A 24,122-nucleotide genomic window follows, 5' to 3' on the forward strand; every position below is an offset into this window, starting at 1 on the left:
GGTCACCATAGTGCTTTAAATCTCTTTCCTCCCCAAGTCTTATCTCTGAGATCCCTTTTCAATTCAATTAACATGATAGTTGATCTGCAACCAAACTCCAAGCAAAAAAAAACAAACCTCATTTTAAACCCTGATCTGGTTTACTACCTGACCCTGTGAGTCATTTTTCTGTCACAACTGAAGAGTGAGAACAGGCAAGGGAATGCTAGGGAAGAAATGCTTTACCAGTTCATTCAGACAGAAGGACTGTACAGCAGTCTTATGAAGGGAGGATCTGAAACCAAAATAACACTCACTCCAAATTCACTACATGTTTAGACTCTGACAACACCTATTCCCATCCTGTCAAGACATTAACCCAAATGACTAATCCTTACCTGTGGCACTACTTAAAAAAGACAACAATCTGAGGAATTTCAGCATGCAGCACATGCAACAAGACAACAGAGTGTATGCAGATGGCTCAGCGGGATATGCAGTGCCACTAAGAAGACAGCACTCATAAAAATGGGGATACTAGATATGTAAAAATGAGTACTAGTTTTATAGAGCTGATTGCCAAAAGGTAAATTACCAGGACAGTCATGCCAAACATTTGAAATAAGGTATGAAGTCAACATGCCCAGGGGCAATGGAGAAGGAGACAACAAGATAAGCTGGGAATTTGGGAAGGAATGGCAGCCCTTCTAAACAGGAAGTACTTTGGGAATAAAAAAAAGGGGGAAAAGGAACAAAAAATGAAGCAGGTCATGTGACAAGCATTGCTTGGCTTATCCCTGTGTAGTAGCCCTTTGCCTGATCAACACAGCTTGCAAAAGGACAGCAAATATATTTTTTTCTCTCACCATTCAGAACAATTGGTTCATAAAGTGGGCAGAACCAGCCCTTCCACACGGGGACAAAAGGAAAAATCTCGCAGCAGTGCTTAACAAGCATTTAGGGGAGGTAGAAAACCTGAGGAACCAAGTGATACATTCTGTATACAGCAAAAAGCAGACAAGGTTGAGTTCAAGGAAGCAAAAATGTGAAAGAACTGAGCAGGCCTCCCAGGACTGTTCCCTTAGCATTGTCCCTTCCCAAGACATTACAGGACTCAACAGAGACTCTTCAATAATGCTCTGCAAAGGGAGCAAAGCGAGACCTGTTGCCTGTCCCGATTGCCTTCCTGGCAAGTCTCTTCCTCTGGATATTTGGGCTGAACTGGAAGAGCTTTGGGGTCAAAGCCCTCTATCTGTTGAACGTCAGATAGGGAAGTTGTAAATAAAACCTGAAGCCTGTAACCCAGTGTGCTCATTGTGCCTGTAAGTCAGGCTCTCCCATCTCTAAATGGACATGTGCCAAGGGTCTGCTTTACACTTCACAGGCTCAGATTGCCATGGAACTAGATCTCAATAGAAGCAGGCCCACCAAGATTCCTCTGCTTCTGATGATAGGATGTCTCGGCACCTTGTACCTGTGTGAGGTAGATAAGTGAGAAAAACAAGTGTGTGAAATATGAATACAAACAGATATTTCCAGGCTGTGGTTTCAAATCAGATAGATGTTATTTAGCTGCAGATGGGGAGCTGAGGAAGCTGGCAAAGCAAAGAGCTGAAAAAAAGCTGCTGTGTGGCAAGCTCCCATAAGATAGGAATGTACAGTAGAAGTCAGTGAGGTCTTTGCCTCTTGAATTAAATATTAGGGAATGCAGTAAGTGGCTGGTCTGTGCTGGACGGGCAATCTGGTGCTGGCTCAGTTCTGTGGCTATTGAAAAGTGCTCCCTGTCCTTGGTGACATCCATAGGAAATACCTTCCAGAGCAAGAAAGAAACCTTTGTAATGTGTAAGCAAAGGTAGGACTTGTGGCCAGGAGACTTTCTTCCACCACCTCACTACAAGTACCTTGTGTGGGTCTCGGTTGCCCAAATGGTCTGGAGGCAACTGGGAAATTTCCTGCGAAGTTTTGCTGCTTTAATCTGTTAAAAAAAAGGTCCAGAAGAGCATAGGTGGCAGCTAACAGGCAATCTGGTCACCAGAATCTCAGGTAGCAAGGGATTTTGCTGCAAAGAGAAGCTCTTAAAAGGAGTGGGAAGTAGGCCCCTTAAAAGAAGAACAACTGTAAGCACACAAGATGGTCCCAAATGGATTCTGACCTTGTTAGGGCACTATTATAAAAAATAAATGGCATATTTAAAATCTGTACGTGAAAAAGATAGTCTGTACATTGAACAGCACACCACAAGAAACAGGATTTTCCTTCTGAAGTACCTGAAGGTGATGGTCTCACTTCCAGGCTGAAGTGAGTAAATGGGTGTGGGAAAGGGAAAGAAGGCAAGCGCAGTTACATAGACTCCATGTCTGTTCATATGCCTGTACTATAAGGATCTGTACGGCACAGTAAACAGGCTCATGTTTATGCTACACGCTGTTTATTCATCTGTGTGTAAGGTTAATTTGCTACCACTGTCTTCCTGATAAATTGGAAAAAAAGCCGTGAGCTCGGAAGGTGCACTTTTCCTGCAGGGCCACTGAGTGTCACCATCGCTCCGTGGCTTGCTCTGCAAGATGCCGTTTCTCCGGGGAATAAACCTCCTTTTCTAAAACGGGCTGGAATGGAAATAAAACAAAAAACAACAAAAACATTGGAATGAAAATCGACTGCTTCTTGCTTCTTCCTGGAGCTGGGAAGAGCTGCACCTAAAATGTGAGCTATCTATGAAATGAATTCTGCCTTATATGTAGGCGAAGCATTTGATAGGTTTCCAGCCAGACCCTCCAAGGCAGTCTTACAATTTGCAGCATGATCCTCAGTGACAATTATGGAACTGAACAAGTGCTTTATCGGGAGGCATTAAAAAGGCTGGGATCTCATCACTTGGTGGGCAGAATGAGCAGAATTTGTTGAAAAGATGAAATATTGATACTTACAAAAAAAATGAAGGTGATGGATAAAGTGAATGGAAAATTGCTCTTCAGCAAATCTTTACATGGCAGACCGATGTGATAAAACTAGTTAGTAAGCAATTTAAAATAAATAAAAAAGGTACCTTACACTATAAAAACATACTGCTACAGGAGTTACAGAAGCTGAAAATATCAGGTTCAAAAAGCTCATAGACAAACTAATGGAAAGCCAAAGGGAACAGGCTGTGGGGTATTCTCCACCACTCCTACTACCATGCTTGGATATGAACAAGGAGAATGGACTGTAGATATTGGCCAGGTACACCCGCTTTCCCTGAAAAGTATGAAGGGCAGCTGAACCTGGTGGACTGAAGGTTCCAGTGGCTTCCTTTTTTCCTAGACCAGTGGAGGTGAGTGAGAGCTTACTTGTTTCACACCCCAGCAGTAAGTGTGGCGTGCAAATCCACAAAAGACATGCACACATAGGTTAACGCTGACAGGAGACAATACTTCAGAGACACCCATATCAGCACAGTGTCACTGGCTGGATCCTGTTCCTAAGGATCAGCACTCAGAGAAATGCATTTTCATAGGTCTCAGGTTTTTGTCCCTATAAACCTTTCAGCCTCCTTGCTGACTAGACAGACCACATGCATGCAAAAAAGACAGAATAACATGGAAACAATTCAAATAATTTATTAAAAATGTGCAAACATACTGATTGCATTTGACTGGCTTTGTTTATCCCTACTTTCTCTCAATTTGATCCACCTTGACCTCTCCATTTCCCTGCCCGTGATTTTTACCCCAAGCACACCAGTGCAGTTTTGAAAGCCCTAAAATTCTCTTTATAGGTTGCAACATCCCCCGACAGCTGCTAAGGACTCCCCCTCCCCTCCCCCTAAGTCCTAAAGCCTCTTTATTGCAGTATTTTCCCCTAGTCCTATTGCAGTAACTGCCCCTCGTTTGCATACATTCCAGGGAGTTTCCTCCTTTGAATCCACTTCAGTGGGTTTTGCAATTGGGACAAATGGTTAGTCGTTCATCCAGTTGTTGGGGCTTTTAGGCGTGGTTGATTCACAGGGATTACTCTTTGCTGGATTTCCTGCTTTGTCATTGTTTCTTTGTTCACTGTCTGACCTTTTCTTTTGAATAACCTCAAATATCTTCTTGAAAATCAGCCAGACTGTTTTCCATCTGAATTGAAAAAGAACCCTCAGCATTTAGAGCAAGTATGTTTGGTAACAGCCCAAATGCCCTCCTGCACCGTGTGTTTTGCTGCTTTTCAGGCGGCAGCAAATAATATTCTGTAATTCTAAGTCAATGGGAATTGACTGCAATTCATAATGGAATTTTTTTTTCCGGTGAACTGATAGCCCAGCACTGTGATTACGGGGCCAGATGCAACTTTCTTGCAATGTGAAGCTCAAAGATGCCATTTGCAGGAGTATTTATGCTGCTTATAGCCTCGGTGGTGCTTGAGCTTCTGCACCTTGTACACGTAGCTGGAGCGTGACTCTTTCTTGTTTGTCTTTTGCTGCGTACCACTTGTCCTTGATGCACGTGATGGCATTCTGAAAGGAAACTCACCAGCTTTCAAGATGAGCCACTGGTCTGAAAATTAATGGGCATTAATTTTCTTAGAAACAAATATGTTGATCATAAAATCATAGAATGCTTTGGGAAGGGACATTGAAGATCATCTAGTTCCAAACCAATAGGACATGGGTAGGGACACCTTCCACTAGACCAGGTTGATCAAAGTCCCATCCAACCTGGACTTGAACACTTCCAGGGATGGGGCATCCACAGCTTCTCTGGGCAACCAGTGACAGTGCCTCACCACCCTCACAAGAAAGTCTTCCTAATACCTAATCTAAACCTGCTCTTCCTCATTTTGGAGCCATCGCCCCATGTCCTGTCACTACATGCATACATATTTCCTCTCCACTTACCATCTAAAGATGACAACATTACAGTTAAAAATTCAGAAGTTTACCATAAGCAACCACTCATACCCTATAAGCCAGGCAGCTGGCAGGCAACAAACTGATGCTCTTTGAGAGCAATCAAGAGAAGCAAGGTCCAAGTGCCTGCACAACACAGCTTCTCTTCTAAAAGCCGCCAGCAAGCTCTGGCACTTTGTTTTTTTTATCCTGCTCATGCAGGTTTCCAGTGTGCACCTCTACGTGTGCGCACACGTGTGCTGTGTCTTGTTTGTTCATCAAAGCTTGTTGCAGGTACCAACACAGTTTACAACCTACATTCTTCTTCCAGGCAACTAGCAACAGGACGAGAGGACGGTAATCTTTAGCTGCGCCGGGGGAGGTGTAGGCTGGACAATAGGAGGAGTTTCTTCACAGAAGGGGTAATTAGATATTGGAAAGATCTGCCCAGGGAGGTGGTGGAGTCACTGTTCCTGGAGGTGTTTAAGGAAAGACTGGATGTGGCACTCAGTGCCATGGTCTATTGACATGGTGGTGTTCAGTCACCAGGTTGGACTCGATGATCTCAGAGATCTTTTCCAACCGAACTGATTCTGTGATACATAAAACCTTTAACCTTTAACAAGGTTGATCAGCCTCCAGAAGGAAGGACGGTAAAGCGAGCCCCGGCACAGGGGACACCCGAAGAGCGCTGTGCGCCCACCGAATACCCGCGCTGTGACTCTCGCCAGCACCGAGACGCCCCGGTGCCACCCCGCGGGCACAAGCAGCCGCGGGCGAGGAGCGGGGCCGGCTCGGGGCAGGGCCGGGCGCCGCTCCCGCCGTTCCCGCCGGGCTCCCGCTCCCGTCACCCGGGCAACGTGCAAGCGGCGCCCAGGGAAGGCACCACGTGCCCGGAAGCGCCTCGAGGGAGGAAGTGACGGAGCGCCGGGGGAGCCCCAAAGGCCGAGATTTAAAAAAAAAAGAAAAATAAAGAAAAAAAAAAAGAAAAAAATAACAAAAAAAACCCCAAAACAAAAAATAAGGAGAAAAGAGATTAAAAAAGAGGGATACGGGGAGAAGGGCGGGCGGAGCGCTCTCGGGTCCCGCCCCTCCGGGGCCGCCCCGCCAGACCGCGGCCCCGCCGGAGCCGCCGCCAGGTCCCGCCCCCGGCCCCGCCCGCCCCGACACCGGAGCTGCCGCCCCGCCCCGCCCGCTCGGCCGGGCCCGGCTGCCCGCGCGCGGGGGGCGTGTCGGGCGCGGCGGCGGCGGCGGCGCGGGGGCTCCGGTGCGGCGGCGGCAGCGCGGGTCCCGCGGGCGGGCGGGGGGCGGCGGAGCGAAGCGGAGCGGGGCAGAGCCGCGGCGGCTGCAGGTGAGGCGGGGCCCGGGGTTAGGGTGGCCGCGGCGGGGAGAGTTCCCCGGGGCCGGCGCGGGATGGAAGTTGACAGCGGCGGCGGAGCAGCCATTGTCTGCCCGGCCCGGCCCCGGGCAGCTCCCCCGCGCAGCCCCGCTCCCGGCCCCGGGCAGCCGCCGCCCGGCTTCGGGCATCCTGCGGCGCATCCTGCCTCCTGCCTCCGTGGGGCTGCGGGCACGGCGCGGCACGGCACGGCACGGGCGGGCAGGGCGCCCGCACGCCGTGTCGGATCAACTTTGCTGCCGGAGTTGCCGGCGGCCTGGGTGGCTGCCGCCGCTCTGTCCCCTTCCACCCTCCCCATCTTCCATCCTTCCTTCCCTCCCTGTCTCCCGCCGCCGGCCGGGCGAGGCGCTTGGCGGGGAAAGGCGGGCTGGGCACCGAGGGGTGGGGACCAGGTGCTGCGAGAGTCCTGCAGTGCTGGAGCGTCTCACCCACTGCTGCTCCAGAGCATCCCAGAGCAGTCACCGTGTCCCGGCAGTTCCACATCTCTGCTGGTGTGGCGTGGAAACTGTTGTAGAAATATGTAGTAGCAGCAGCGAGTATGCTGTAGTACGGGATGCTAATTTTTCTCCCCGAAACCTGTGGTGTAAACCCTTGCAAATCTTACGTGTTTCCTAACTTAGTTTCTCAAGGATGAAGTGACAAAACCGCTTAGAAAGTTAGAAGATGTTCTGCAGGCAGCAGTCAAGTCCCGGGGGAGTGGATGGGATGAGCAAGTAAAACTTTTCAACCTCCTACCTAGTGCTCAGTGATTAGATTATTGTTTGGCTTGACTTTTGTCTGCCCTGGTGCTTGAGAAAGGTCAGGAACTTGTAGATGGGCCACCTGTGGTGCTCTCGGTGTGTGCTGAGATCAGCGAGAGTGGGTTAGGCTCTGGAGTGGCCCATGTTCTCATGCTTGTGCTGCTGCCTGAGCCAGTTTTCTCCCTTCTCCTTCCCGTCCTTTCTTCTGTGTGGTCATTCCTGCCACAGTGCTAAAAAGCTTTTGTATCCTTCTGTGTCTGCCTTTTAGAGGTGCAGTTCTAGCTGTTGTTCAAAGGTTAATTTCCAGTAATGGCCACATTTTAACTATGTGTTGGTTTTTTTGTTTGTTTGTTTGGAAAATCAATGGTTTAATAATTTTTTCTAGGTTATCCATCTCATGGAGCAGCTAGCTGAGTCAAGTGATGTGATAGCCCAGTGATCACTAGATTTTTGTAAGAGGAAGATGCTTGGGGATCCAGTTGGAGGAGGGGAGAGTGTGTAATTCTCCTATTTTGTGTGGAAATGGCCTGTGTTTGGATCGGATTACACTGACATGGAGCTGCATTCTTAGATGAACTTGCTTGGGGAAATGCTGTGCCTTTTCACTTCTGTGTTTGGAAAGGGTTTTGCTGGATAACTCCTTGCTGTGAGTGACTTAAAGTTCTCACCACCCTTCTGTAAAGGGAGCACATGCTTCTCTTCTCTATCCTATCCACGTCTCCAAAAGGCCTTCTGCCAACCAAGTTTTTCTACGCCTCATGTCAGAGGTGTTTCAGTAAGATTCTGTTTATGCTAGGACCTGATTTTAGTAAGATCTAGATCAATATGGTACTCACCAATTCATGAGATTTCCCGCATTTTTGAGATGCTGCTTACTGAAGAAACACAGATTGATTGGTGGAGCAGAGCACCAAGGCAGAACCCTGATTTCTCCTGGTGATGCTGTTGAGGGCAAGGGTATTTGTTGTAGCTAAGATGAGCATTAGTTACATCCTTTCTTTCCTCTCTCATGATGCTTGTGGCATCACAAGGTAATTCAAGCCAGTGATTTGGCAGAAAATAGGGTTTTAGGGCACCTTTTCTGCAGTTAGGAACTTGATCTAATGAACACCAGAAGCGAGGTGAATGAGAAGGATCTGCATGGGGAAGTTGAGGGTGGGCAAGGGAACATAAATTGTCTACTAATGGCATCTGAGCCACTAGAGAACTTGTTGTAATGTGCATAGCTTCATGTGCATTTTAACCCCACTCAAAGTACTTTATTTACCCACCACAGTTTCATTCTTTCAAAAAGTCTGTATTCTCTCTCAGTGTTTATTTTCAGGCTTGATTTAATTTTGCTCCTCTGGGGAAGATCTTTTAAGGCAGTTGCTTCTCCAAGAGCTTTTATATTCTAGGTAGATTTATTGACCAGCTGTTTCTAGCTGAAATAGGGTTGTGCCTGAAGACAGCAGTGGCCAGTTAGGAGGAGTTGTGTCTGAGTTGAGGAGAAGGTGGCCACTGCTGAAGCAGTGCAGGAAGCCAATTTTGGATCAGTAGGGAGATGCCTGGGCAGGGCTTGAGGGCAGAGGTGAAGATGTATTTGGAAGACCAGACTGGAGCAGCAGCACTCTGCTTGCCAGTTACAGAATTTTCCAGATTTTGAGGAGCAGGTTTGAAGCCCTGATTTGGCCACCCATCCTCTGCAGTGTTAATGCTGTTGCCCTACTTTAAAGTCATATGCCGTCCTTAACACCATTTCAGAATTTAAAAAGTTGTCTGAGTTGGCTGAGACTATTGTTGCACCTCTTTTTCTGCTGCACTGGTCTGTTTGCTTATACACCTGGAAAATGTTTGGTGAAGGTTGTAATGCTCAGAATTTTTGGATTTATAAAGGGCTAGATAAAGGGGCTGTGCTGGTGCTCTGGCTCCTGGACACTCATTTAGGGGTCTCATTTAGAAGTCTCAGATATGCTGCAGGGGAACCACACAGAAGAACCAGCTGGTATTTTGGAAACACATAAGCTGTCAGTGATAATAAGACTTAGCAGAAATATATATTTTTAAAAATCTTACATGGAGTTTTAACCCTCTAAAAAGTCAGGGTTTTTTTTTTTTTTTTTTTTTTTTTTTTTTTCCAGTGGGATTCTGTTGAATAATCACTTTTGCTCCCTCTTCTGACTCTAGCCCCTCCTGCTGCTACTCCCTGTGTAGCTCATGTTTCTTGCTGCAGGAAACTCCCTGGTCATCTCAATATGCTACTCTTCTGCTAAGCACTCTCTTCAGTCTCACTTCTCTTCCTCTTGGCTGATGAAAGCCTTCTCCAGTCCTTTCTCAGTCCTGCAATTCATTGCAACTCATCTTTCTGCGGGTGGAAGCTCTCCCTGGTTCTGCATGACCTCTTCAGCAGCTTTTGCCTCACAAGTGTTGCCAGTGAACACTTCATCCACTCTGTTTCTGACTCTGTTCCTCCTGAAAGGAGCTTGCCACCACAGACACTAGCTTCTAATCTAATATTCAAGTTAAGATCTGTTGTGAGCAACAAGTAGCTGGAAAGTTCGTGTCATCAGAAGAAAGGGCTAGGGGCTAAACTGGGAGAAAGAGAGACTGAGTTTGTATCAGTAGGGCATTGGAACTGAGAGACTGGGGGAAGAGAGCATCAGAAATTGTGAAAATGTGTTGGAGGACTGGAAGCACAGTGCAATTTGCATCAGTTCACTAGTCTCTCTTGAAAGGAGAGGTGGTCAGGTCTGTAACCAAAATTATTTCAATGAGCTGCAGCTGCTCCTTCACTCCACTGCCTTTTTAAGAGTTCAGGATACTGTAGATTCCAACTATAGCATGGCAATAAACATATGAGAGCATGTGCATTATTACATTTCTGATGGTGGTAATAAAAGATTTAAACTGTGAATAAGATTTTGGGGTGATTTCAGAATCCCGGCTTCCCTGGTCTCTGTGGTGTATCAGAGCTATGCAGGGAGCCTGGTATTGAGATATTCCAGTGAAATACAATGTAGTGAAATACAGTTTGGTTCTTTTTGTAGCCCCATTTAGTTTCCAGTTCTTTTGGTGTAGATCTGGAGTCCATCTCAGCCTGAGCTCCTGGGATCCTGTCGCCATGGAGACTGAAAGTGAGCAGAACTCCAACACCACCAGCGGGAGCTCCAGTTCTGGAGGAAGCACCCGTCCTCAAATCTCACAGATGTCTCTGTATGAGCGACAGGCAGTACAGGTGAGACACGGATGTGCTCTGGGATGGCAGTCCATCACTGGAAGGTGGTGATGGGCCCTTTTGTGTTCCTCTTCCTTGGTGTGTGTCAAGGTGGGACCATGCTCAGAGGACTGTCATCTTTTCAGATTTAGAAATTCTTATGCTAGGCCTGATGTTTAGTTCTTGTAGCCTGAGGCTTCATATTTTATAGGTTACTCCTTCAGTGTCCAGCCTCCTACAGATTTAATCTGTACTATGATCCAATAGATTGGTTTTAGCCTGCTGTTCTAGACCAAATCAGTTTGCCATCCCAGTTCCTCTATGCCCTTCATACACAAACTTCACAGGAGCACTTGTCTGCTAGTGTGAGCATGCACATCTGCAGACTCCTGAAGTTTATTAAAGTCTTGCAAGTGTGAGTCCCACTGTTCTAGAATACACATGTGTTTCAGTGTGTCACCAAATTTGTAACAGTACTATAGATTTGGATGTGCTAATCTGGTCCCTGCTTTTTCGTGTTGTCTAGGGATGTTCTCACAGCTGTTACTTCTTCATTGCTCTCTTCAATTACATTTCAACAGCATGTAATTTTTGACAATTGGGTTTTCTTCTTTATCTAGGCCCTGCAGGCACTCCAGAGACAGCCCAATGCTGCCCAGTATTTCCATCAGTTTATGCTCCAGCAGCAGTTTAACAGTGCCCAACTTCACAGCCTGGCTGCTGTCCAGCAGGTAAGTTGCCAAGAGGCAGAAGGAGAGGAGTTGGCTCATTCTCTGGGGAAGATCCAGAGGTTCTGTTTTTACACAGTGCCTTGTGCACCAAGTCATTCTGATCCCTGATGAGACAGTGAGTCTCTAAACACATTGTTTAGAGTTAATACAAACAGCCAGTCAACTAGAGGCCTGAAGCAAAGATTAATTTGGTTTTTTGGGTACAGAGCAGGGGAAGATAAAATTTGGCATCCCCATCAAGGAACTGGCACTTCAGAGGCCTATGACTATTCCCTACACCTTCTTTCAATAAAAGATGGGTGATTAAATCAGGAGTGGATACAGAAGTATTTAAAAACTGTATTAAAGGGAACAGTGGGTTATTACTTCTGTGAGAATAAACGTTTGTGTTTACATGAAATTTCAGGCAGCATCCTCTGAAATTTCTGTCTTGGAACTTAGTAGCCATGTTTCCTTTACCAGCAGGAGGGTAAACCTGTCCAACCAGGAGGTTGTCTCTAATTGAGACATATACAGATTAATATAAGTCAATATATATTATGATATATAGTTGTTGAGTGATTTTTTTTCTTTATCAACTTTGCTTACCTACTAGGCTTAATCATCAGTTCAAAATGGATTATGTGTGACATTCTGTTTGTGTAACTATCTCAGTAGCTGTATTCCTTGATAGTTAGTCCAGTATGTCATTGTTCTCAAAATCTCTGACTGCAGTCTTATAGTATAGAAGAAATAGAATCCTCTCATCAGTTTTGCACAAATCTTAGTTACAAAACTAACTAAACTCATGCAGGGGAATTCCCATGGCATCAGAGAGGGGGAAATAATTCTATCAATATTTATGTTCTTCCACAAACCATATGCTCTCTAATCTGAATTTTGTTACTTGGAGCGCTATCATTGCGTTGCTACTAAACTGCCTAATTAGCCCAACAAATTGCTAATATTATGGGGAATGTCTGGATGTGAATTTCAGCATCAGTGTGAGGGTTGCAGTGTGTAGTATGATAAGCTGAGTAAGAGTAGTGCATGTACCCATGAGTGGAAGGACTGGAGGTGATACACTCTGGGGGTAAGTTCTGGTAGGTGTTCTGACAGAGCCAAATAATTGGGCTGGGTTCAAAAGTTTGTTCAAGCACTCATATCTCTGCTGATCTCTCTTGCAGGCTACAATTGCAGCCAGTAGACAGGCCAGCTCCCCCAACACAAGCACCTCCCAACAGACCACCACCACCCAGGCTTCTGTAAGTAAAACTTCTCTCTCTCACACAAATCGAAGCCTCCTTCCCACCCCCTGCCTTGTTCTGTCTCCTGCTTGTCTTTTAGGATGCACACAGCTTCTAAGAATCAACAGGATGCAGACAACTTTGAGGATTTGGGGTGCTGTCGTTATTGGTGGGGCTTGAGGAAACCAGATAAGGTTTTTGGGTGGGAGAGGTCTCTTAGCTGGAAAGGTAGACATAGATCTCTGTTTGCTGAGGTTTTGGGGATACATTGTCATGGGTTAGAAAAGGATCAGGACTTGTAAGAAGAAGTCGTGAGCAGCTTTTGTCTTAGGCAGAGCAGTAGTTTGTTGAATGAGAGGATGTCTGGTTTTGTAGTGAGTATTGAGCAACTTGGATTTGCTCAGAGTAGATGAGTTGGTAGAGAAGGTTTTGTGGGTTTTTTACCTTTACTTGGGAGGCTGGAGAAAATGATGTATTTTTTTGGATCTCTTATTGCAGTTGCATGCTAACAGTGATTCTCAAGCTCAGCATACAAATGAGGTCAGTATTCAGGGCTTTGGCTAATTTAGATTGTGTAGCCTTAGGACAAGCCCTCTAAGACAAGAACTTTCTTCTTGTTGGTCCCCTGTGGGATACAGGAAAAAACTGTAAAATGTCTGTTCTGCCTGTACCCCACTAAGTGTATTTGTACTTATTCCTTGGCCTCCATCTCTTCATATGTGATTTAAAGCTCTTTTCTCTTTTAAGATCAACCTTGCCACCACCTCAGCTGCTCAGCTGATCAGTCGGTCGCAGAGCGTGAGCTCCCCGAGCGCCACAACGCTGACCCAGTCTGTGCTCCTTGGGAACACCACCTCACCACCTCTCAACCAGTCACAGGCACAGATGTACCTTCGGGTAAGGGATGTGCATCAAAGTCTGTCCTCACCATGAGCCCCACTTACCTGCCACTGCACAGGGATTACCAACACTTATGGACTAACCTAGCTTTAAGGATATTGCAGTATATTTTAAAATTGCATGGGGAAGCTCTCATCCCTGAAACTACAAGTTTGATTCTGGGCTCAGCCTTCGAGATAGATGAGCTTTGTGTTGTGTGGCTCACGTGAGAATGTTAACAACTGTGTGTGTCTCTGCTCTGCATAGATATTAGAGGTTCCATAGCACCTCTCACTAGACTGTAACTGAAATATGTGTCTTAGACTTGAATGTAGCACACAGAAATAAAGCTACTCTTCTGGTTCAGTGCTGGAACAGATACATGGTAAATTACTCTTACTGCTTGCCGAGCTCAGGGATGCAAGTCAGAATTCAGTAAGCCTAGACAAATAAATCAATGTGAACAAATGTCATCTTTTAAAGTGCTTTGAAGTGCAGCTAGGTAGAAAGCATTAAGCTTGGCTGTGGAATTAGTCTGGGGTTTGGTTACCTACTTGCAAAATAATTTGTTTTTCAGTTGACTTCAGGTACAGATTTTAATCCCCTTCATTTCAAGCAGCACTAATCTTGGATGTATTTTTTTTATCACTGTTGTTCAACCAGTTCTAGATATACAGCCTTGGGCAGTCTGTGGGAGTTAGCTCAGGCCTATGTTTGATAGAAGAGTGCTTATTTCCATAAGGAAACTGTTCCTAGTTTCCTGCTTCGGAGGGTTGTGTTCAGTGTTACAGTGCAGGGAGGGTTGGTGGTTTTGCAATGTGTGACATTGCAGCTTAGTGTTCCTTTATAACCTGTTTGCTTGTGGTTTTTTTGTCTTTCTTTCTCTCTTCCACTTCCCATTCCTTTCATTCCACTTGATCCCCAACAGCCGCAGCTGGGGAACCTGTTGCAGGTGAACCGGACCCTGGGCCGCAATGTGCCTCTCGCCTCCCAGCTCATCCTGATGCCCAATGGGGCTGTGGCTGCTGTCCAGCAGGAGGTACCACCCACTCAGTCTCCTGGGGTCCACGCAGACACAGACCAGGTCAGTGGCCCCCTGCTAGAGTCCTCCCTTTCCCCTGCTTCTGCCACACCACACTCTGGTCTTTGTCTCAAGATGTCCCTGTACAGCAGATTAGAGCTATTTTATGCAGCCCATGTCCCCGTGCAGGCAGGAGATTTTGCCACCGTGTTTTCATGTTTGCTTTTTGCCCCCAGAGATGAGATTAATTTCTGCTTAAAATTTCTGAGGTGAGCACGGGCTGGATTAATCCCACCTTCACAGTTTCTTGGTTGTGATTGTGTGAAAAGAACTCTTTCAGTCACTCTGCAATTAAGAGTCTTTGCCAGAGGTAGTATTCCTTCATCCAGGTGATTCATTGTTGTAAAAATGCCAAAGACTTGTCTGAAGTAATTTTTTGAAGAAAAGTCAGCTGTGATCAAATTTTGGACATAACATGGCTTTTGGAGTAGAAGTAAATGCAGAGGAACCGGTGAAATCAGAAGGGGTGTGGGCCATGAGTAGATGTGTGGGCCTGGGGCAGGCAGGTGGCACAAAAATTGAAAAGGAATGACTGGTCTTTAAAAGGGGTACCTCGGTGCTTCTACAGCCGTGCTGAGCTGGGTCCTACCAATGCCAGGGTATGGCAGGCAGGTCTGAAGTCTGTCTCATGCCCTGGAGACAGACTGTCCCCACAGATCCTGTTCACAAAGCGCAATGGGATCTTTAAATTCTATCAGAGATTGGGCAGGAGAGAGTTGAGGATAATGTGCTTCCTGGGGAGGGCCATGCTGAGCTTTGCCCTGCAGTGTTAGCAGCTCCTCACACAAGCCCTGAGGCATCAACTCGGCCTGCATCCCAGCAGAGTGTGTTGCTTGTGCCTACTCTGTCACACTCCCGGCAAGTACCGTGTGTAAAGCGGATGGATTCTGTTTGGTGTGTGTGTCTCTAGGTGCAGAACTTGGCTGTGAGGAGCCAGCAGACCTCCACCACTAACACCCAGCTCCAAGGCTCTGCTCAGAAGACAGCCCTGCCAGGAAGCTCCCAGGCTTCGGGCTTACCGCAGGCCAGCAGCGCGGGCCAGACCATGGCAGTGGCCCAGGCCTCCTCCAGCGGGGCGGGCCAGTCCCTCAACCTGAGCCAGGGAGCAGTGGGCAGCAATGGTGTCTCCGGGGCTGTGGTGGCCAGTGGTGGGAGCCAGCCCTCACTGGGACTGAGCCAGAGCTCCTCGGCAGGTGCCGCTGGCAGCTGCCAGAGGAAAGGCACTGGGGTGGTTCAGCCATTGCCGGTGGCGGCTGCCCAGGCCGTGACTGTCAGCCAGGGGAGCCAGACAGAGACGGAGAATGCAGCTGCAAAGAAGGGTGACACAGACAGTGGTGGACAGCAAACGGTGGGCATGAACCTCACCAGGACTGCTACACCAGCACCCAGCCAGACACTGATCAGCTCAGGTAAGCACTCACTTATTTCTTTCCTCTTCAGAATCATTGGGCCTTCACAAGAATGACATTTGGAAGCCTGGTGATAAAAGCTTTTCCAACACATCTCCCAGCTTCTGTCCTCCCAGAGACTTGTCTCAAGGGGTTATCCCTTTCTATTAGCACAAGCAGTTGATTATCCCTCGTGTCCTCTTCAAGTAAGCTGTCAGTCATTTTGGAGTTAATGTCTCAAACCAGTGCAGTGGCTACCTTATTTTTGTTGTTGTTGTTGTCAGCTGCACTGCTGCTAACTTTTGTGCTCTGTTTTTTCTTACTCTGTTTTTGTATAGCAACGTATACGCAGATCCAGCCACACTCACTGATCCAGCAGCAGCAGCAGATCCATCTGCAGAAGCAGGTGGTGATCCAGCAGCAGATAGCCATTCATCACCAGCAGCAATTCCAGCACCGCCAGTCCCAGCTCCTTCACACAGCCACCCATCTCCAGCTGGCTCAACAGCAGCAACAGCAGCAAGCAGCATCTCTGACCCAGCAGCAGCAGCAGCAAGCTCAGCCTCCGCAGCAGCAGGCTCCCCCTCAAAACCAGCAGCAGGCACAGACCCTTGTGGTGCAACCTATGTTGCAGTCCCAGCCACAGCATCTACAGCTCCAGCAGGACAGTCCGTGCCAGCCAGCCACCAAGTCACCTGTTCCTATTCAGTCAAAATCTCTGGTCACCCCCATCAAACCCCCTCAGCTTGGGCCTGCCAAAATGTCAGCAACACAGCAGCCTCCGCCACACATCCCAGTGCAGGTAGTGGGCACTCGGCAGCAGGGCTCAGGCCAAGCCCAAGCACTGGGCTTGGCTCAGATTGCTGCAGCAGTGCCGACATCCCGGGGAATGCCAGCTGTAGTCCAGCCTGTTTCCCAAACCCATGCTGCTTCCCCATCATCATCTTCAGCTCCAGCATCCTCACAGGAAGCTCCCCCTCTCACTACAGGGGTGAATTTGGCACAAGTTCAAGGCACAGCCCACATGGTGAAGAGCCCAGCTTCCTCTCCAGTTGTGGCTCAGATGCCAGCAGCATTCTACATGCAGTCTGTCCAGTTGCCAGTAAGTGATACCATTGAGGAGAATAGCATATGGATTCTCTTTGTTCATTCCTAGGACACCAATCGCAGTCCAGGCCCAGGTCAGTGGGATGGGATGGGTAAGGGGTTTGGGGAAAGGGATGTGGAGACTTTTTTACCCACAAAAACGCTAATTCCAATCCAACACCTGGGGTTACTGCATTGACTACAAGCATTTTTCTTCCACATTATCATTGAAAGGCTTGCATGAAGTTAATAGGTGAGACTCAGAGCCCGCCCCAGATGGGGTAGGTGTCCACATCACATACTGAATATCTCATTTAACAGTGCCGTTTAGTTGACCTTAGTTGACCTGGCTGCTGGATGACCACCAAGTTGCTGCTCCATCACTCCCCTGTCACAACATGACAGGAGGAGAAAAATGCAGTGAAAAGCTTGTTGGTTGAGATAAGGGATGTGGAGATCACTTTGCTAATGACCATCATGGGCAAAACAAATTCAGTTCATGGAATATATTTATTTTACTGCCCGTTTAGTGTAGGATAATTGGAAATAAGAAAAATGCAAAAAACACCTCCCCCCTTCCTTCACAGGCTCAACTTCACTCGTGATTCTTCTACCTCTTCCCCCTGAATGGTTCAGGAGGACAAGAAATGGGATTTGTGGTCAGCTCATAAGATTTTGTCTTTCCCTCATGCTTTTCCCTTGCTTTAGCATGGGGGAATCCCTCCCATGGGATACAGTCCTTCACAAAGGATACAGTCTTTCATAAAGTCCTTCTCCAGTATGGGTCTTTCCCACAGGCTGCAGTTTTTCATTAACTGCTCCAGCGTGGATAATTCTGGGTTACAGATCCCGTGGTGCCAGCCACTGACTCTAGGCCTCAGAGGATCCCCTAGCAACAGGCTATGCAGGGGAAAACTCAAATTCCATAGGCCTTGTCCATGCTGTTGTGAATTGTCCAGCTAGGGCCTACCTGAATCCTGAGACAACAGTATTTTGCCAGCTCAGATAATGGAATCATAAATAATTAGAGTTAGAAAGAGCCCTAAAGATCATATAATTCCAACACTCCTGCCATGGGCAGGGATGTCTTTGAGTAGACTAGGTTGCTCAATCCAGCCTTGCCTTAAACGCCTCATTAGCTAGTTGCTGAGACTAAACTCTGTCTGCTTTTTCAGGGAGGTGTTGCAGGATTTGTCTTGATTTTTAGAGCAGGGGGACAATTCCGCTCCGCGTGAATGTGTGTCCTCTTCTCTTTCAACTCTCCATTGAAACTGATCTGATTTATCCAAAAATCCTTTTTGGAAACTGCTGGGTGAATGCCATTCCGTTTCTTCCTGCAGTAATCCTTTGAGGTTCACACAGTGTCTTGGTTTTATACCAATGTATCAACACGACTTGGGACACCAGATCCTAGTCTGTGGCATGGTAGTGAGTCTTCTCAAGCTTTGTTTCTTGCTAGGCAAAGGCTCCCAAGTAGAGGTACGTACTGAGGGAGCTAGAGGCATATTTTTTGTTTTGTTTTGTTTTGTTTTGTTTTGTTTTGATCTGGCTTGTTCTTTGCTTTGGAGCTTTTCTATCTGCTTATGTGTTCCTCTTTATTCATGCAGGGCAAATCTCAGACCTTGGCAGTAAAGCGCAAGGCAGAGTCAGAGGAGGAGAAGGAGGAGCCTCCCAGTGTCACCACGCTCCTGCCTGCCAGGTCCTCTCCCGTAACAGACAGCCCCAAAAACATGGAGGAGAAGAGTGGCCTTGGAGGTGAGGTACAAAGGAGAGCTCTGCTTGTGTGTGCTAATGACCTGAAGTAGATGAAGCAAAGGTAACTGACTCCTGTGTTTGTTAACTTTCCAGATAATTCTGATAATGCTGCCATTGCAACCTCAAATGCCACATCAAGTGAAGGAGCCTCAGCCACCCCCACCTCTTCTTCCACCCCAAACCTGGCATTGGTGTCACGTCAGATGGGAGACTCCAAACCTCCTCAAGCCATTGTCAAGCCCCAGATCCTCACACACATCATTGAAGGCTTTGTCATCCAGGAGGGAGCAGAGCCCTTTCCAGTAGGGATTTTTTTGTTGTGGGGGAAGGAGATGTAGCACTTTCTTAGGAGGGTGGTGGGCTTCCATCTTTGCATAGGAGTATCTTTCCCCATGTTCCAATTCAGCATTTTTAGACTGAGACACAGGCAATAAAGAGGAAGGGAAGGGAGGTAGGTGTCATGAATGAAGCAAGGCATTAAGAGGTATCATTAAAGAGAAGGGGTTTGAAGGAATAAAACAAGTGTTGCAGCAGCTGCTTACTCCAGTAGTCACCAAAGCAATAATTAACGCAGGAATTGTAAGGAGGCTCTCCTTTTTGTGGGGGAAAGATGCATTTTGAACAGGCAGCAAGTGAAGTTGAAGTAAATAAGGGGAAATAGAGTTACATGGAATTGGACATTATTCAAGGCAGATAGTGCTTGGGGATCTTTAAATGAGCAACAAGGCCTGTGAGTCAGGAAGCAGTAATGACTTTTTGCAGCATCTCTCCTTCCCTATTAGGCAGAGAGATTCTTCTGAGTTGAATTTTGAGCTGCATATGCCTTGGCAGAGGGTGGTGGACATAGGGAATCCTTGACTGGTGGGTCCAACTCATTCTCTCTCTATCCAGGTGGGTTGTTCTCAGCTGCTGAAAGAATCTGAGAAACCACTGCAGGGAGAGGCTCCTTCTGGCCAGAATGAAAACCTGTCCAGCAATTCTCTGGGAGAGGATAGTGCTTCCATGGGTGAGTTCCAGGACCAGGAAGACTAGCTAGTGTTACTGAAAGTTTCTGCTCTGTATTACTTAACTTAATGCATTATGTATTTGTATCTCTTCCTGACTTAGAGACTTGAGCTATGGAACTAGGATCTCATTTTTTGAGTGCTAGAAGACTGACAATGCTTTTTTTAATGCAAATATGATCTAACACATCCTGTAAGTAAGCAGGAGATTCTGAACTGTACCTGTTTTTAATAACTGTAGGCTGTGAAGGATGTGTGGACAGAGCAGAGAGAGTGCAGTGAAGATTTTCTCTTAGCCTTGTAGGATGTGAGGAATACATTATTGTTTGCTTGTTCCATGAAGTGGTACTAAACAGGAGAAAAAAACTGCTCTGTTCAATATCCTGGGGTCCTAATTAGAAGAGCTTGTGCTCCTCTTTTCCCAGTTGCTTCCCTAAGCTAACGACTTAATAGATTCAGTAGAAGATAGTGCCTGGAATCTGTCTGCTCAGAAGAACAATGGAATGGGGAATCATTGGGTGTGTGATGTGCTTCAGTTCAGATCACCAACTGGTGTGTGTCTCTGTATCTCACTAGAGCTTGACAAGAAGGCAAATTTGTTGAAGTGTGAATATTGTGGGAAGTATGCCCCAGCAACCCAGTTCCGTGGCTCCAAGAGGTTTTGTTCCATGACCTGTGCTAAAAGGTAACAACAGTAAGATGTAATATTCCTTATCTCTGCCTCCTATTTGCTGGAACTGGGCGTGTGCCCCTTCTCCAAGTAGTGTACGACCTTTCAGTACATCTGATCCTTCCTCTGTGGTATGTACTGGCCACAGAAATCCTTTAGCACTCTAAATGATTTCTAAATGCTTCTAGGTCGGGAGAGGTGGATGTGAGGCCGAGTATAAACAGGATGTCTGGCTTCCTCAGAAAATGAAGTGGGAAGGGGGAAATTCTCGGGCTATAAAGAGCCTGTTTTCAGAGAAATGTACATTTTGACTGACTAAATAAATGCATACTGGTAGCTATCTGATGCATTGGTATTAGACAAAGACACAAGGGAGCATTGGGGAAAAAACTGGGGAGAAGTTAAGGCTAGTCATTGCTGCCTCCTCTTGATAGCAGAGTGCTTGTTATGGGTCTTTTTTCCCTTAAGGGAATGACTTAATTGACCCTTCAGATGTTAGATCAAGACTGTGGTGTCCAAATATTGCTTGTGTCAGAAGTCTGAACTGGTTCCTTCCAAGGGGAAGTCTAAGAAGGAGGAGGAACAGAACTTGATAGTAAAGAGGAGTCTTATCCCCATCTAGAGCAAGGAGAAGTAGTAGTTTTAGATAGTTGCTGCTTTCTAACTGCTGCTCTGCTTCTGCTTACTCGAGGTACAACGTCAGCTGCAGCCATCAGTTTCGGCTGCAGAGAAAGAAGATGAAGGAATTCCAGGAAGCCAACTACGCCCGTGTGCGCCGGCGGGGACCACGGCGCAGCAGCTCCGAAATCGCTCGAACAAAGATCCAGGGCAAGCGCCACAGGGTAAGGACAAGCACCTGTCAAGGCAGGTCCGTGTAGAATTTGGCCCTGCTGGCTGTACCACTTTGTCACAGAGGATGCAGTCGTGCAGGATGTGCTGAGGGCATGCTTGACGCACTTGTTACACAAGGCACAGGGAGTTCTAACCCCTCATGGACTGCAGGAGGTGTGTTCATGTGTTCGCGTTTGTACTTGTTCTGTGCGCTCTGTGTTCACTCCCGTGTGCATCTTGAAGGTCTCGGTGAGTGAGACGAATTGACAGCCTTGGCAGAAAACAATCCACTTCTCCCATTTAATTAGCAGTCTTTCACATGACTTGAATTGGGCTATAGAAGAATTGAATGAGCCTCAGGTCTAATGTGAGGAAGAAAGGGAGCTCTTGTGTCAGCTGCCCCTGGACCAACAGCCCGAGACAGTTGTTCCATACTGTTGGGACAACTGCTACTCCCAAAGTCTTGTTTTGCAGCTTGTAACTGTCACTTTCTTACAAAACCCCTTTTCTTTTCCTTCTTTCCTATGGGCTTGTAGGGCCAGGAAGACTCAAGTCGAGGCTCTGATAACTCCAGCTATGATGAAGCTTTGTCCCCTACATCTTCAGGACCCCTGTCAGTAAGAGCCAGTCATGGAGAGAGGGACCTGGCAAACTCTAATATAGCCCCTCCTACCCCAGATCTACATGGCATCAACCCAGTCTTCCTGTCCAGCAATCCTAGTCGTTGGAGTGTGGAGGAAGTGTACGAGTTCATTGCATCATTGCAAGGTGAAGTTAAGATCCTTTCCTGCACTCCTGTGATCCCGTAGCATGGGGAGATTGGGCTCTCTTTCTGGAAAGAAAATGGTGTTAGTGGTGCCTACTGCTTTTGAACATATTTCTGAATTAGAGTAGATCATAGAGATGGAGTCTCAATATTTATTTCTCAAGTAGCCTGCGTTCTTAAGGATACTGTGGACTAGAGTGGGAAAAGGGGTTGGTTAGATTCCTAGCTTGTTTTTCTGTACATGCCAGAGGTGCAGAGAAGGAATGAGGGGGAGTGCCCAATGCACATGTGTTTCTCACTGCTTTTTTTTGTGTGTGCTTCACAGGGTGCCAGGAAATTGCTGAGGAATTTCGGTCACAGGAAATTGATGGTCAGGCCCTGTTGCTTCTGAAGGAGGAACATCTCATGAGTGCCATGAACATCAAGCTGGGACCAGCTCTCAAGATCTGTGCCAAGATCAATGTCCTCAAGGAGACCTAACAACACTGAAGCCTGAGGTCTCACTTTTGCTCTGACCCCAGGGTAGCTGCCAGTTTTGGAGCGTCCTGCTGGGGTGGGGAAGAATGGGACAGTCCCCTGTGGTCTTGCATTCAAGAAGAATGAGAAGGAATTTAACTGATTGAAACTGCCATGCTCAAGCCTATCTCTTGGTCTCTTAATGGTGCTACACGGTTGAAGAAAGCTGTCACCTGGGGCCTTTAAACAACTTTCCTTCTTCCTGATTTTGAATATGCCTCCCCTGTATACACCACATAATGATGTTAAGGGGATCTCTTTCCGTCTTAAAAGACTTCTGAAAGGGAACTGCCGTCAACTCTTTTTGCCACAGCAGGTCTGCTAGATCTTAGCTTTGGTTATCATTGCCAGAATTCAAGGCATAGGAAGAGCTGGCCCCACATGGACATTGGGAGCACCTGTGCTTGGGGCTTTTACGAATGGGAACTAGGAAATGGCAAGTGACACAGGTGACAAACAAGAATTTGAGCAAAAAGGGCCGCTGCTTTTCCACTTGAAAAATACCTAGGCTGCTCATGAACTGGGTTTAATAGCCATTCCAGCATGCATACCAAACTTGAAGGCCTGTGGCAATAGGAGCTGTCTTGTCTTCACTGCATGTCTACAGGAGACAGTAAAGCTAAAGTGTTGTGGCAGCTATTCACTCCAGGTGCTCCTCTCAGAACCAGAGGATTTTTCCTGAGTACTTAATGACAAAGTGATGGGAAACTCAGAGGGGAGGGGATTGTTTTACATTGGGGAACCTTCCAGCACTAGGTTCGTCTTCCCATTGTGCTAGAGCATAATTTACAGATCCAAAGCAGTCTCCAGAAGCACCAAGGCTCTTCATGAAATGGGCTGGGGTTTTGTTTTGTGTGTTTTCTTACCAGTTTGTGTTCTTTTCTTTTTGTGTCTGTCTTCATTATCCTCAGGAGAGCTTACAGGACAAAATTTAGGCTGGCTGGCAGGAGTGTACTGCTTGCCTCAGGCCTTTTATTTTTTTCTTTTTTGTTTGTTTGTTTGTTTTTTGTGTTGTAAAAGAAGTATTTCTCAGTTCCAAGAAACCAAACACACACCCTACAAGAACTGAATGCTAATCTTTTAATGTGGCTCCTCATTTCCAAAGGGTAGAATTTATGTTATAGGCTGATTTTCTCCTACTCAGCCCCTCAAGGTTTGGTTAGGGGTTCTTCGGTTGTTTTATTTTTAAGGGCCAAATGTGGTATTTTGCAGTTTTGTAGCCAAATTGCCAAAGGTAAAAACCTGGGTAGAATTATTCTCTTCCACAAACATCTCTGCTTCAAACAGGCAAAATACCTGAAGGAGTTACACAAACTGTGAAGAGGTAAGTGCCCTCTAGAGCCAAATACCTGAAAGCAAGATGGTGTTATAAACCATATATCTCAGCTTTTCTGTTTTCAGAAGTTTCACATGAATATTTGAGTGAAAGATAACTGTTCTCTGTGTTAAGCACCTACTGTTGTAGGAAGCCTGTAGTGGCATGGGAGAAAGCCTAATAGCATAGGTAGGAAAACATTAGAGATCTTTGAAGTGGGCTCTTTATTGACCCATATTAGAAGAAGAGGAAGGAAAGCGCTTAGATGGATAAAATGATGTGGCAGCAGCTTCCTAGTCTTAACCCTGCTGCTGAATCTCACTTTTGTGACATCCTTGTTCATGTGAGAAGACTTCTGAGGCTTTTTGAATGCAGATAGGCCCAAAGGAAGCTGCCCATGCTTGCTTGCACCCTGGTACCACAGTTTGGTCTGATGTAATTTGGGGACAGGGGAGGGAGAATCAGCAGTGAGCAGAGCAAGGCTGCCCTTAAACCATTTTATTCTTAAGTGGGCTGGGTGTGATAAAACTCTTGTTTCGTTTGACACGTGGCAGGGCAGGCAGGCAAGGTAGCCTGCCACTGTTACCAGCTACTCCTGAGGACTGGACTTTATTTCAGTCAAATGGGAAGGCTTCACTTCTTCATTTCATGTTCAATGTTCTTAATAAAAAAAAATGCTTGATCAGGCTTTGCAGGTCTGGCTGCTTTTTAACCCCA

At 46.7% G+C, this 24,122-nt stretch overlaps 1 protein-coding gene across 5 annotated transcripts; it reads left to right on the forward strand.

The window, feature by feature from the left end:
* Positions 1 to 6,073: 6,073 nt before the first annotated feature.
* PHC1 (polyhomeotic homolog 1) lies at positions 6,074 to 24,093 on the forward strand. 5 transcript variants are annotated; one of them, XM_088159199.1, is made up of 16 exons: positions 6,074 to 6,179; positions 10,022 to 10,178; positions 10,778 to 10,888; positions 12,055 to 12,132; positions 12,613 to 12,654; positions 12,862 to 13,011; positions 13,922 to 14,077; positions 14,985 to 15,483; positions 15,801 to 16,564; positions 18,156 to 18,303; positions 18,397 to 18,605; positions 19,195 to 19,309; positions 19,884 to 19,992; positions 20,669 to 20,819; positions 21,345 to 21,576; positions 21,900 to 24,093. In XM_088159199.1, the coding sequence occupies exons 2-16, from the start codon at positions 10,065 to 10,067 to the stop codon at positions 22,052 to 22,054; spliced, it is 3,033 nt and encodes a 1,010-aa protein (XP_088015325.1). In that variant the 5' UTR covers positions 6,074 to 6,179; positions 10,022 to 10,064; the 3' UTR covers positions 22,055 to 24,093. The 5 variants fall into 5 exon arrangements, with proteins under 5 accessions (XP_088015325.1, XP_088015322.1, XP_088015326.1 ...); XM_088159196.1 differs by having other exon boundaries at positions 6,137 to 6,179; positions 9,991 to 10,178; XM_088159197.1 differs by having other exon boundaries at positions 6,141 to 6,179; positions 10,008 to 10,178.
* The last annotated feature ends 29 nt before the right edge of the window (positions 24,094 to 24,122 follow it).

Source organism: Sturnus vulgaris, chromosome 2 (assembly GCF_052056855.1).
Source record: "Sturnus vulgaris isolate bStuVul1 chromosome 2, bStuVul1.hap1, whole genome shotgun sequence".
NCBI lineage: Eukaryota > Metazoa > Chordata > Aves > Passeriformes > Sturnidae > Sturnus > Sturnus vulgaris.

What these genes read in the sequence shown, in the direction of transcription:
- PHC1 (XM_088159199.1), top strand. Translation starts at nt 10,065, where the DNA reads ATGGAGACTGAAAGTGAGCAGAACTCCAACACCACCAGCGGGAGCTCC. An exon ending in TGCAGTCTGTCCAGTTGCCA is followed by an intron (nt 16,565 to 18,155) that starts GTAAGTGATACC and finishes TTATTCATGCAG; the next exon opens with GGCAAATCTCAGACCTTGGC. An exon ending in TCCATGACCTGTGCTAAAAG is followed by an intron (nt 19,993 to 20,668) that starts GTAACAACAGTA and finishes TGCTTACTCGAG; the next exon opens with GTACAACGTCAGCTGCAGCC.